This window comes from Chaetodon auriga, chromosome 8 (genome assembly GCF_051107435.1).
Source record: "Chaetodon auriga isolate fChaAug3 chromosome 8, fChaAug3.hap1, whole genome shotgun sequence".
Lineage (NCBI taxonomy): Eukaryota > Metazoa > Chordata > Actinopteri > Chaetodontiformes > Chaetodontidae > Chaetodon > Chaetodon auriga.
In genome coordinates this window covers 738,209-752,514 of record NC_135081.1, presented here as the reverse complement: position 1 = coordinate 752,514, position 14,306 = coordinate 738,209, and the positions used below count along the sequence as shown (strand labels likewise).

Sequence of the window (14,306 nt, the reverse complement as noted above, 5' to 3'; positions counted from 1 at the left end):
TCAGTTATTTTTTTAAAGCTCCAATGTGTAGAAATGCCATGCAATCACTACAACTTACAAATTATATTCATGGCATGTTTAATGGCAAGAGAAATGAAAGAAAGGGCAGCAGTGTCCATCTATGTCTCCCACAGTGGCTTTTTTTTATTGCAGTCACCAAAATCACTAGATAATTTTTAAAATCCTACACAGAGGAGCTTTACTGTGAGGAAATGTGCAATATTAATTATTGACTTATTTTATTTAGTACAGTCAGAATATTTTACCACTCTTCTATTCAACCTCCCCAAAATCAGCTTATAAGCAAGCTCATAGCACCTGATAGCACCTTACATACACCCTCTGACATATCAATACTATCCACAATATCAAGTGCAGGAACACTCATTTATCATGCAGTATGATGGCCATGTTAACAGTGAAAGTCTTAGTGAAGGTTCTTTATATTTCTGCTGGGGACCAGCCTCACAAAACACATAACCTTACATTTCTACAAATGTAAATCAATCAATCCACACGGACTATGAAATAAGCATGACACATGTCACTATGTGTTTTAGTTTTTTCTGAAATCTGTAAATCAAAACACCAATAGTTTTGTTATCGTATACTTTGCATGTACTTGAAAACTACTTTTGGTCACTGAGCCAGCCAGTATATTGGAGGGAGGTTCATTCTAATATTACTTACTCTGGTAAGACAATTTGGCTGGTGACTACGCAGACAACTGGTTCTGGTGGCTGTAATGGAGGTCAGAGGATGGATGGATGTGTCCATGTGCTTATGTGTCACTCACTTCTTAAAGGACACGTTCACATTGTTTCAAGTCTGTCTTAAAACAAGACCCACATTCCCATATGTACATTGAAACAGGTTTAAATTTAATCATTTAATTCAATTTAACTGTAATCATTCCTCATGTTCATACTGGCCATTAAAATAACAATTTTCAATGCAAATTCAATGCAAGTGATGGAGGACAAAAAACACTTTCCAGGCAACTAAAAAGGAAGACTCTTGGAAGATATCCATTTGATTTGCCTTTGTCTTAATTTGTCTAGACATCATAAGTCTCATACTAACTTCAGTTAGACTTGGATTGGATTTTTGGACAGAACTGCGGATTTTGTCCAACATCATTGTTAGACAAAATCCATAGATTAATTCTGGTGAGGTTTTTAGCTGCTAAACAACCTTGAATAGACTACTCCTGTGTAAGTGAAATGGAAATAGATATGTAGATTTGTAGGACTGTATTGTAATCTGACTGACAAAAAGCCCCAGTGCAATGGCATGAAGCCATATGCATGGCAGCTTTCTTCAAATAAGCTACTGTCAGTGGACTGACTCAAGTTAAACTATGTGCTCTGATGGAAGCAGTACCTTTTTCATGTATATAATAATAATAATATAATAATTATAATATAATAATACAAAAATATCAAGCAGCTGTTTCAGATATAGCAGAGAAGCATCTGAAATAAGTGACTTTTCACTGTAGTCAGCTACACAACAAATCTTTCATTGTGCTGTCTTCCAATTATCTATTTTAGTTAAACAGAATAAAAATTATGCCACAATCATGGACAAACATAGAGAACAGTACAGCAACTACATCACTGTCCAACCAGGCAAAAAACCGTCATCATGCATGGCCTATGATCAACAATGTTGAATGTTGTTTCAAATATATTACTAATTGTATCCAACATTAATTTTCAGTATAGCAAATAACAAATCTGAAGGTGAACATCAGCGTTTCAGAAGTATTCTTGGGCTGGTCCTCGTCTTAATAGCTGAGGTAGTTGACTTGATTGGGGTGAGGCCCTTTGTGGAGCCCTTGGAAGTCCTAGAATAGCTACTGACAGGGCCACTATCTTTAGTCGAGTCCTCTGTGGAACCCTTTGAAGAGGCCTTTGCAGTACCTTTGGAATTGTGGACTGAGTAACTGCTGGCTGGTGAAAGATACTTGGTAATGTCCTTGACAGTACCTTTGTTAGTATCCTTAACAGTGTGCCTGTCAGAATAACTGACTAGTGTGTTGGTGTGTACATGGGTAGATGTCACTGAGTTGATAGCAGCTTTAGTCACAGTAGTACTAACAGCTTCAGCAAAAATCCTGGAATCAGCACTCTTGGTAATTGATTTAGGGATTGTGGACAACACAGACTGATTTCTCTGGAGCCTTTTTTCTCTCACATGTCTGCATATGACCTCACTGACAGGGCTGAGGTCATAGTGCGTGCTGACGTTGGTAAAGTTGACCCTTTCTTGAGAGGACTCCACAGCAGTGCCCCTTGCCAAACTTAACTTTACAACCTTTATCTTGTCTTCTAGGTCTTCACTAAAACAACTGCCCCTCTCTAATCTCATCTCTCCCACATGGCCACATCTGTCTTGTCTAAGTTCTTTATCATGACTACCAGTGATTTTGTCCGTATAGCTCACATACTCATCTCTAGCATCTTTATCACAGTCAGCCTCCTTTTGTGGGATCTCACTAATATGGCAGTCACTCTCCAATGGGACATCACTATCATTGTATTGCAATGTCCTGCACTTCTTTGATGAGTTGTTGTCCAAAGGAACCCGCTTCAGAGGGGTAGGGCTGGTGTCTGGTGGCAGGCCTCTCCTCCTTCTGGACAACCTCAGAACCCCAGGGTTCTCACCTAGCTGTCTGATGATTAAAGCATTAGTCGGTGGCATTTGAACTGGAGTCCTGCATGAATTTCTTCCTGAGTTCTGAAGACTCCTGAAGGACTGGTGGTTGCTATAATAGTTAGAGACTTCTCGGTGGTTGAGAAGAGGGTGCTGATTTTGAGGCAGCTCTTGGTTGCTACGCTGAGAGAGGTGTTTGTTGTTGACTTTCTGGGATTTGCTTTGGGGATGGTCTTGTGGTTTACATGTATTGCTAGGTCTTGTGCAGGGCCTGGAGGATCGTCTGCTACCAGCACCTGTTCTAGGCTTTAAGGGAGGGACTGATCTGATGTATGAAGTTCTTTGTTCAGATAATCCAGTCACCATGGAAACCTGCAACAGAAAGAGATCACATGAGCTCCTTTCAAATCCTGGGAATAGTTACATTAGGGAAGAACAATCATAGTACAATTCTTTAAATGGATGTACAGACCCAATAAAGCAACAGTTAGAGTATATTTAGCAGAGTAAAGAGGAATATGTTGGTGGGGGCATAATTAAGAAAGCAATCACAAAAGCACAACAACCAGTGCAAAGCAGTCTGCCTTGGGTACAGGAATTGTGTGGGCCTCTTCTTGGGTTTATTTTGGTTCATGTATGTGCAGCACTGCAAAATACAAAAGGCCTGGATGACAATACAGAAATAGACTGACAACATATGTGGAGCTGTGATGTAACTGTAGAAATTAGACTGGCATAAATAACACAGGAAACTTTGAGATTAATATTGGCCAGAATTGAACAAATACTCTTGGAATAATCATTTCCTGCAAGACCAAATCAGATACAGTAATTCACACAAAATCTAAAAGCACAAGGACAGAACTTGGCTTCAGAACTGGCTTCCAACTCATGGACAACTGGAGTTCAGTAGATTGAAACAGGACAGGCTTATTACCAAACAAACCCTGGGAGACCTTTCACCACTTTGCAAAGAGGGTTATTTTCAAATTATTGAGCTGCATTCAAATGTCACTCATGACATTTGTCAGACAGTCACACTAACCCCTAAATTTCACCAGGAGAGTAACGTCCACAGTACATCTGTGACACATCTGATGGAGCTGATTGCTGCTATTCTAGACAATGAGCGCAATTCCATGGAGCGCTTAGTGTCTCTATTTCATAAGCATCCCAGAAGACAGTGTGCTCAAAAAAATGAAGGGAACACTTAAATCACACATCGGATCATGATGAACAAATTACCCAAGTTGAAAATCTTTATCGATGTATGTTGTATAATTTGTTCAGAACAAAATGATCTAACAACAGTCAGTGGAAACCAAAATCATCTTCCCACTGAGGGCAAGATTCAAACTTACACTGAAAATCAAAGTAAAAAATTTTAATCACAGCCTGATCCAACATGAATTTCATCACTGCAACTCATTATGTGACTTAGCAGTGTGTATGGCCCCGTCTGGGCACGCTCCTGATGAGTCAATGGATGGTGTCCTGGGGGATCTCCTCCCAGAACTGGATCAGGGCATTGCTGAGCTCCTGGACAGTCTGTAGCGGTACTTGGTTGCGTTGGATGCAACGAAATATAATGTCCCATAGGTGCTCCATTGGATTTAGGTCAGGGGAATGTGAAGTCCAGTCAATGGCATCAATGCCTTTGTCATCCAGGAACTGCCTACACACTCACTGTCCTGCACCAGGAGGAAACCAAGGCCCACTGCATCAGCATAAGGTCTGATAATTGCTCTGAGGATTTTATCCTGGTACCTAAGCAGTCAGGGTACCAAGGTTATGCCTCCCCATACCATCACTGACCCACCGCCAAACCGGTCATGCTGGATGATGCTACAAGCAGTATAACATTCACAAAGCATCTTGAGACTCTTTGATGCCTGTCATATGTGCTCAGTGTGAACTTGCTCTCATCTGTGAAGAGAACGGGGTGCCAGTGGCGGACCTGCCAATTCTGGTGTTCTCTGGCGAATGCCAATCAATGCTGCACAGTGGCTGTGAGCACAGGTCCAACTAGACGATGCTGGGCCCTCATGTCACCCCCATGGAGTCTGATTCTGACAGTTTGGTCAGAAACATGCACAGCAGTAGCCCGCTGGAGGTCATTTTATAGTGCTGGCAGCATTGCCCCTGTTCCTCCACACACAAAGGAGCAGTTACCTGGTCCTGGTGCTAGATTGACGCCCTTCTATGGCCTGGGCCAGCTCTCCTTGTGTAATGGCTGGTCTCCTGGTATCTCCTCCATGCTCTTGAGACTGTGCTGGGAGACACAGCAACCTTCTTGCGACCACACGTATGGAAGTGCCATCCTGGAGGAGCAGGACTACCTGTGCAACCTGACTGGGCTGCCGGTACAGCCTCATGCTACCAGTAGTGACAAGGACATTAACAGAACTCAAAACTAGAGAAGTGTCAGTCAGGAAGGATAAGGAGAGAGCAATTGTCTCTGGCCACCACATGCAAAACCATTCCCTTTTAGGGGGTGGTATTGCTTTTGCCCCTCCATTGCACCTGTTGTCACTTTCATTTGCACCAGAGCAGGTGTAATTGAGTCACAATCACTTGTACTTCCTAAATGGACAGATTGATATCCCTGAAGTTTAACTGACTTGGTGTTATACTGTGATAAATAAGTGTTCCCCTAATTTTTTTGAGCAGTGTATACAGTACTGTGCAAAAGTTTTAGGCAGGTGTGAAAAAATGCTGTAAACTAAGAATGCTTTCAAAAATACAAAAAATAATTGTTTATTTTTATCAATGTACACAATGCAAAGTAAGCTAACAAAAGAAAAATCAAAATCAAATCAATTTTTAGTGTTACTATCCTTTGGCTTCAAACCAGCATCAATTCTTATAGGTACACTTGCACCTCAGTCAGGGATTTTTTAGGATTATATTTCAGACAAATGATCGTCAATTTCACATGTAGATTGAAACACAGTCATTAACTGAAACGGGAACAGCGGTGTGGGAGGCTGAAAACTGGGTGAGGAACAGCCAAACTCTGCTACTAAGGTGAAGTTGTGAAAGACAGTTTCACGTCACAGGTCATACACCATGGCAAGACTGAGCACAGCAACAAGACACAAGACAGTTATACTGCATCAGCAAGGTCTCTTCCAGACAAAGATTTCAAAGCTGTTCAAGGTCTTTTGAAGAAGCACAAAACAACGGCCAACGTTGAGGATCGTAGACACAATGGTCGGCCAAGGAAACTTAGTGCAGCAGATGAAAAACACATCAAGCTTTGTTCCCTTCGAAATTGGAAGATGTCCAGTAGTGCCATCAGCTCAGAACTGGCAAGAAACCAGTGGGGCCCAGATACACCGATCTACTGTCCGGAGAAGTCTGGCCAGAAGTGGTGCTGGAGCCTATTCATATTATTTATTAATTTGTTGGAAAATGGTAAATCAAAAATAATGCTGACACATAATGATGATCATGTTGATTAATTATTGAAAGTTGCAGATTATATTGTAGATAAATTATGATTTATTATGACAGTTTTCTGCGGCTCATGGCCCTCCTCCTGGTCAGACCGTCCTCCCGCTATGATTAGGGAGATAAGACAACTGGGTTCTCCTTTGTCTCTCTTTTGTGTTGAGTGTTAATGAAGTGAGGAGTGAGAAAGTTTATCTACCACTAAATTAAGTTTTTGTTTTAGTCATTGTGAAGTCTACCACAGAGAATTTTTTTTTTTGTGAAAATAAATTCTGATCATTTTTGAATCTAGAAAGATCTCAGTGAGTGCTTATTATTTAGTGAGTCACAGACCTCCTCCTCAGAATACTCTGCAATTTTTTTTTACCTTTTTTTTGAACGCAAGAGTAGCCCTAACAAGTGGTCCTCATTGAAGAGTTGCAGCCAAAAAGCATACCTCCGGCATGGAGATGAGGCCATGCAACTCAACTATGCACAAAAACATAGGAACTGGGGTGCAGAAAAATGGCAGCAGGTGCTCTGGACTGATGAGTCAAAATTTGAATTTGGCTGTAGCAGAAGGCAGTTTGTTCCCCAAAGGGCTGGAGAGCAGGACAATAATGAGTGTCTGCAGACAACAGTGAAGCATGATGGAGGTTCCTTGCAAGTTTGGGGCTGCATTTCTGCAAAAGGAGTTGGAGAATTGGTCAGGATTAATGGTGTCCTCAGTGCTGAGAAATACAGGCAGATACTTATCATCATGCAATACCATCAGGGAGGCGTATGATTGGCCGCAAATTTATTCTGCAGCAGGACCCCAAACATACAGCCAATGTCTTAAGAACTATCACCAGTATAAAGAAGAACAAGAAGTTCTGGAAGTGAGCGAGCTTATAGCTCAGAAACGTGAGAAATGTCATTGCAGAGGGAGAATTTGTGAAGGAGTCTCAGTTGTTACTGCAGAGCTGCTTGCACAGAAAAAATGAAATTGTTTCAAAGTGTCTGTTTGTCTGGATTAATTCATAGAGATGAAGGGAAAACCTGACATACCTGACAGTGATAACAAGTGTCTGTTTGTTTTGGCCTTCATGGTGGACATTACCAAGTATGTCTTAGAGCTGAACCACAAGCTGCGGCCAACTTCTCATCTCTCTGCTTTCAAATGTCAGATCATTAAAAACCAAATTAAAGCTGTGTCAAGTGCAGCTGGAAAGGGGTAACTGCATATTCCTCTGCACTAACAAAAGCCTGCTGCGATTTCTGACTATGCTGTTGAATTCAGGCACTTGGCGAGAGGTTTCAGGACATGAAAAGTAAACAAAAGGAATTTAACATATTTGCTATACGTTTGTAGCAGAACTGACCTGTAACTGACCTTCTTTCCCCCTTTTTGCATTCCTTCAGGAGAAATGGAGTCATGAAACATCCCAACTTCTAAGAGTTATTGACCATTTCGACTGTTTACAGGGAGGTGTGATTTCAGAGAGACAGGATGTCTGGCTTAGAAACACCTCTTCCATTTTCTTTCAAGGACGCGGAAAACACCGACAGTGCAACTTCAAAGGTTACCTTTCACCTAAAGTGTCTCCTGTGGAGATGCTAATGCTTCTTTAAAGCTCCACAGGCAGATACAGGTGCTGAGAACGACTGAATGGACAATCGCCAGGCCTCAGAAGAATCTACAAAATCAGATAATGCTGATGGGTTGTAAATTAGACATTCCTGAAGCAAACTGTGTTTGTATGTCTGTGTGCCTCTTTTCTATCACACCAGGATAATGAAATCTATGTGTTTGAGTTAACTTTGGATGTTCAAACAGTATTAAACCCATAATCTGTATGATATCAATGCTTTTCTAGCTTATAAAATGACAAAACTGTGATTTTAATTCTCCTAAAGAGTTTGTCTGAGTTTCTACCGTGGAACCATACTGCCATCTAGAGGTTCGTAGCACTTGTATATGCTTGACATGAGACAATTATAAGTAGTAACAATAATAGTGACAATCATTTCGGCAAATATAGTCTGCCTTTCTTTATTTCTTTGTCATATTAAGTTAGTTATACCCTTAGTCATCATGTATATTAGGATGAGTATTAGAAAATGTTATCATGCTTATTGTTGAATGTTGTCATTATTCATAAGAATTGTCTAACACATGCCATTGAAAATTGATCATTTAAAATATATGTGATTGACTCTAGTGAGAAGCAGATAAGTTCCTCGTACGAATAATTAATTAATGCTCTCTCTATAAGGTGAGGCTTGCTTGTAAACCAGCCCACATGCACGACAGCCTATTGGTCATTAGACATGCCCTGGAGCGAATATACTGCCTGCAGCATGCAGCAGACATCCAGTCTGCTCTTAGTTCTCAGTCACTCGTCTTCTCTCATTCTTTGTCTTCAGTTATTCATCTCGATTCGTTGTCCTCTGTTTTTTTAGTTGCCGCTCATAGCTAGGCTTAGTAGCTTGATTTCGATTTCAGAAAAACGCTCTTTTTCTAGTTTTTTTTTTTAACTTCGTGAAACTTAAATTTTTGCTCGCACAATTTTTCCAAAGTTAAAATTCTAGTCATGTAATAATAATTTTGGAGACACTTTCGACCGGCCATCGAAGAGACTCTCAATTTTATTATTAATCGAAAGTTTTGCCATACAGCCGACAACTCTCCGCACCAAAGATCTGTAGCCAGCCTCGACCCACCTGTCTGGGTTAAATAACTATCAGAAACCGCTCTGTGCTTGTTACCGACACCGGAGATCCAGACCCCTGAAACATCTCTGTCCAAGATTGATTCAGCCCAGCAGTTTGAACGTGTTCCCCTGTTGGACTGCTGAGCAGACCGGAGACAGAAACCAATGCCTGGGGCCCCTTCGTGTCAGTTCGGAACAGACATCAGCTGGAGCGTCATTGGCATGCTTATGCGGGTTTGAATAATGAGTTGGTCCTGTAAGGTTATAATACTCTCAATTTTCTTAAATTCTCTAAGCCATTCATTCAAGAAATTAACTTTACATTCGAGTCCCCATTTTTCCTCAAAACTACTTCTCATTATCGCCAAACTCACTCTGCCATTATTTGGCATAAGTTTCCCTATACAGTTGTTTGTGTTACGTCACATCACCCATGTCATCTGTCGTATGATTCATTATTCATATTCATTATTGTGTTTAATAAATAAGACTTTTCATTCAAGTCGTGGTCAGATGGTGTCCTTTTGAGCTGGATATAAGCAATCCCTGTATCAAGAATTTACACTTCAGATTATCAGACTGGTCTGCAGTTAGTTCATTCATTATCATCAAATCAGTATTACAAGAAATAATAAATGAAATCCTTCTGAGCTGAGGAAGGTTCGCGGTATTTTATTAATGAATGCAACATTAATTTAGAGGTTTAATGAACTGATTCCCCTACACTGTTTAATGTGGAACCAACTGATGGGCCTGACAATCTACTACATGAAATCACTGAGCTGCAAAGCAAAGACCGAATACCATGAGCAGCTCTTTTCAAAACTGACTGACTTGCTAAGTCTTAGTTCTAACACTGACTGACCCAAACCTGAAAAACCAGCTGCGAGTGGCATCAACATCAGGACCATCTGACATCAGACACCTCACCAAAGAGAAGCAGTTCCAGCTATTGCAGAGGTTAGTATGATGTGTTCAGTGATTTTGCATGGCCAGGGTCACTGTGGAGGGTGGGGCAGGAGGGCCTGCCCTGATATAATTGCTGCCAGGTACTCATCTCCCTCCTCCCTCTCATCGCTCCTGTCGCATATACATAATAAGCATTGCATGATCTCATGGATCCTGTAAGACGAGAAAACAATCAACGACGGATGGATCCTAAGATGACAAATCATGGATGGTGGATTGTGGATCATAGTTGCAGCAAATGCTGTGTTCCTGTTTGACTGCTACTGTTATTTTATTAGATATTTTTCTTATTATTATATGTATATTATTGTTATTGTGTACATCTACTATCAAATGTTAATATATACATATACTATCATACACATAGGAGCCACCCTCCGAGTCCTAGAAGCTGTCCCCCAAGTCCTAGAAGCCACCCTCCAGCCTCTCCAGCTCAGCAAGATGAGGGCCAGGAAGGCTACAGGCCCAGATGGCATCAGGTCAAGACTGCTCAGGGACTGTACAGATCCATTCTGCAGGGTCATCCAGCATATCTTCCAGTCTGGAGAGTTCCAGCCCTGTGGAAAACTTCCAGTCACAAGACTGCACATCCCAGTGAGCCCAGCTACTTCCCACCTAATGAAGACGATGAAGAGGATCAAACTGAACCAGCTCCGTCACCTGGTGAGCAGCAAGCTGGACCCCCAACAGTCTGTATATTGACCAGGCATTGGTGTGGAGGATACAGTGAGCCACCTACTTCACAGATCCCTTTCTCACCAGAAGAATATCAGGAGCACAGTGAGAGTCAAACTTTTTGACTTCTCCAGTGCTTTCAACACAATCCAACCATCACTGCTCAGGGGGAAACTGGAAGGAGCTGAAGTAGACCACCTGGCTGAGTGGACCATCAACTACCTCACTAACAGATCACAGTATGTGAGGCTTCGTAACTATGTGTCTGCCGTGGTGGTTTGCTGCAAGGGGGCTCCGCAGGGGACAGTGCTCTCCCTTTTCCTCTTTACCCTCTACACATCTGACTTCAGACGCAACACCAACAGCTGTCACATCCAGAAGTTCTCTGTTGATACATCCATTGGTGGACGTATCACAGGGGAATGAACTGGAATAAAATGAGGTCATAACCAACTTTGTCAACTGGTGTGGACTGAACCACCTGCACATAAATGCCAGCAAGACAAGGCAGATGGTGATAGATTTCCACAGGTATGTGCCACGGATTACACCGGTCAACATCCAGGGCTTGGACATTGAGATTGGGATGCGTACAAATACTTGGGTGTTAAGTTTAAAAACAAACTGGACTGGACAAACAACACAGATGTCCTGTACAGGAGGAGCCGAAGTCGTCTCCACCTGCTAAGAAGACTGAGGTCCTTTGGAGTATGTCGGACACTGTTAAAAGCTTTTTATGACTCTGTGGCGGCATCTGCAGTTTTCTACACAGTGGTCTGCTGAGGCTGTGGGAGCCCTGAGAGGGACAGAAAAAGACTGAACAAACTGGTCAAGAGAGCTAGCTCTGTCCTGGACTGCCCTCTGGACACCATCGAGGAGGTGGGTGAGAGGAGGATGTTAGCCAAGCTGACATCAATCATGGACAACCCATCCCACCCCCTGCATGAGACAGTGGGGGGCTTAAGTAGCTCTTTCTGTAATAGACTGCTGCATCCATTGTCAGACTGTTCTCCAGTAAAATGTAATGTAGCACTGTGTTGATACTGTTCTTCCCATTTTCTACATTATAAAATTATAGTTTTTTTCACCACTATTGTCTATGCTAATATATTATCCATTACATCTGGTGCAATACCATTACATCTATTGCAGTTTTTAATTTGATGTATATTAGTATATTTTTTTCAACAGTGCAACAGTATAAACACCGTATTTATTATCCATATTGGCAACAGTATTTTTATAAACTGTACATGTACAAAATCCTCACTCACTACCTGGTTAACCAGCTCACGCCATCACGCTGCTTTCACATTCCCTGCCCCAAACACACTCACGCAACCAGGCCACCACTGCGCAGCATAATGCACACACGATGGCTATCAGCTGTTTAGACACACAATATAACATACCTGGGTGCAGTGTGCTACTGTTTGCATCCACATTGTCTGCCCGAGACCCCAAACACTTCTCCTATCTCCTGGCCTGCAAAATAATCCTGTGTGCGTCTTTTAAACTCCAGTGTGGTTTCCCTTTCCTCGTGCCTTTGATGATGGGCTGTATATCCGACATCCGCGTGCGGTTTGAAGTAGCCGCGAAACCACTACCGCAAGTATTGTTTGTTTTGCAAGCAGCGATAACGTGGACACTATGCCCACAACTGGAAGAAGTTAAAATGTAAATATTTAATTTGCATTATATTGATTTATTCTTGGTAAATTATTTTATGTTAATGCTACCATGGTAGTTAATGATGTATTGTGGTGTTTGACCAATAAATTAATTATTGAGGTAATTTGAGAAAGAGATGTGATTACTGCAGGTTAAGTGCTGGATTATTATTATTATGTATATTATCTCTGATGGATAGTTTTGGTTCTTTTGTTGTTACAGCACACACACAACTAATTTCCTGTAAACTTCCTGTAAACATTAAAGAAAAGAAACTTGGAAAGAAAAGAGAATGATCAATAAATGCCCGTTTGCGGCTAACTAAAGCCCCATTTACATGTACATGGATACATTTCCCTTCATTTGTGCCCATCGTTTACACATAAACAGAGAATTTGCTTCTGAAAACGATGCATTCTAAAAACTCCGGCCAGAGTGGAGCTTTTGGAAAAATTCAGCTGCACGTTTGCATGTAAACAGAGAAAAACGGAGAAAAGCTGAGTTTTAGGTAGCCGACGTCACATTATATGCCAGAACTTGCACCTGCGCCAAAGGTGCGATCTATGTTTACATTTCATTTGGCTATGGTGATCATGGATGCATTCAGAGTAGCAGTCGCATTTATGTTGGTGCAAACCCTTTGTATACACTTTGTATACAGCTGCTCTATTCTATCAAGGAGCAGATATGAATGAGTGCTCGGAGGTCAGCAATTTTGCAGCAACTTCTCCCCGCCAGCGTCGACGGCATACATACATGAGTTACTGTAAATGAAAAGTTTTCTGAAAACGGACACGTGTGCACGCTGTTATTTTTGAAAAAGGAGAGGGTGAAATGTCCGTTTATGAAAATAGCCGGCTACGTGTAAACATAGTGTAAACTTCACTCTGCCTGTGTCCTGTTTCCAACTCCCCAATCATCTGACCGTGGTTTGGTTTGCCTGTTCCCCGCCTCTTTCCAAAGTGTCCCAGTGCCTCACTTTACCTTGAGTATTCCCCACTTGTTTCAGTACATATTGTACATATATATAGACTGGTGCAAATCAATGTTTTTTTTCTGCAACAGTATTTCTCAAGTGCATTTCAACATATAGCATTGGTAGGTTTTTTTTTTTTTTCCCAGAAGAACATTGGCAGCGTATTTTTATGGGCAGTAGTATCTTTATAGCAATAAGTATTTTATAATCTGTAATTAATGTAAATATACATAGTTGATTTTTTTACTTTATCCTGCATCTTCTTTATCGTGACCCGTTTTGGCTCTTTTTGCTTTTTAATACTTTGCTGGCTGCAACAGCTTTATTTCCCCAGCATGGGGAGTTTGAGTTTGATCTTATCTCATCTTATCATATCTTATCATAAACTTATACTTTCACTATTTAATTTACTACAATTTACTAGCTCTCTCCCACATTCATTTAATATTTTATTATTAGTCATATTTCTATTATTATTTTAGGTATTATTCCTGTCATTGATGTGCATATCGCTCTCTGCCTTTGGCTCTCTCTGAGAAAGAGATCATTGTTGATGTTTATTCTTCAATATTAATGTTGTTCCCCGGGTGGCATCTCTGAACATGTCAGGAAGTTTTGATCACACTGGATGCCGGATGTTTTGTATCGTCAAAAACTAGTCATGGACAATGGGCCCAGGTGTGTCCATCACTGTGTCTTTGCTTACTGTTGATACTCTGTGATCTTAAATTTGTGATCAAGATAAAGAGAACACTTTTTGTGCATCAATGTCAAAATGAATCTTCGTAATTGAGGGTACCAGACACTTTCAGACAGAGAAGTGTATAGAAATGATGGTCAGACCTTGTTAGCCCTCATGACCTGTAGGGAGAGCTGACGAGGTCTCAGGAGGTGTCTGTCAGCTTCCTCTCTCCTGTCCTCCATCCCATCTCTGCTCCTCCGCTGCTGTTCCTCCTCTTGCTTCTCTCTCTCCCTCCTCCTCTGTGCCCGGGCAGTTAGAGGGCAGAAGGAGCTGACTGCTACAGAGCCTCCACTCCCTCTCAGAGACCTAGAGTCTTGCTGCACTGTAGGACAGCAAGACAGATACAGAGGCACAAAGACAGATGGAGAGGCAGAAGTGAGGCATTGTATTTGATTAATTGATCTAACTTTTTTATTTAAAGTTACCTCAATCATTGTAGTCTAAAAAATAAATATCTCACTCACAAAGACTGATGTAACTATATTTA

General features: G+C 41.4%; 1 protein-coding gene across 16 annotated transcripts in view; it reads right to left on the bottom strand.

The window, feature by feature from the left end:
• Positions 1-126: 126 nt before the first annotated feature.
• LOC143324155 (uncharacterized) overlaps positions 127-14,306 on the bottom strand; it is a 35,600-nt gene continuing 21,420 nt past the window's right edge. For 15 of the 16 annotated variants that reach the window (XM_076736392.1, XM_076736390.1, XM_076736391.1 and 12 more), the window contains 2 exons: positions 13,921-14,141; positions 127-3,030 (listed from right to left, as the gene is read on the bottom strand). In XM_076736392.1, the coding sequence (XP_076592507.1) occupies positions 1,753-3,030; positions 13,921-14,141 (1,499 nt within the window). In that variant the 3' untranslated portion in view covers positions 127-1,752. The remainder of the gene's footprint in view (positions 3,031-13,920; positions 14,142-14,306) is intronic. The other variant, XM_076736388.1, reaches the window with a different exon arrangement.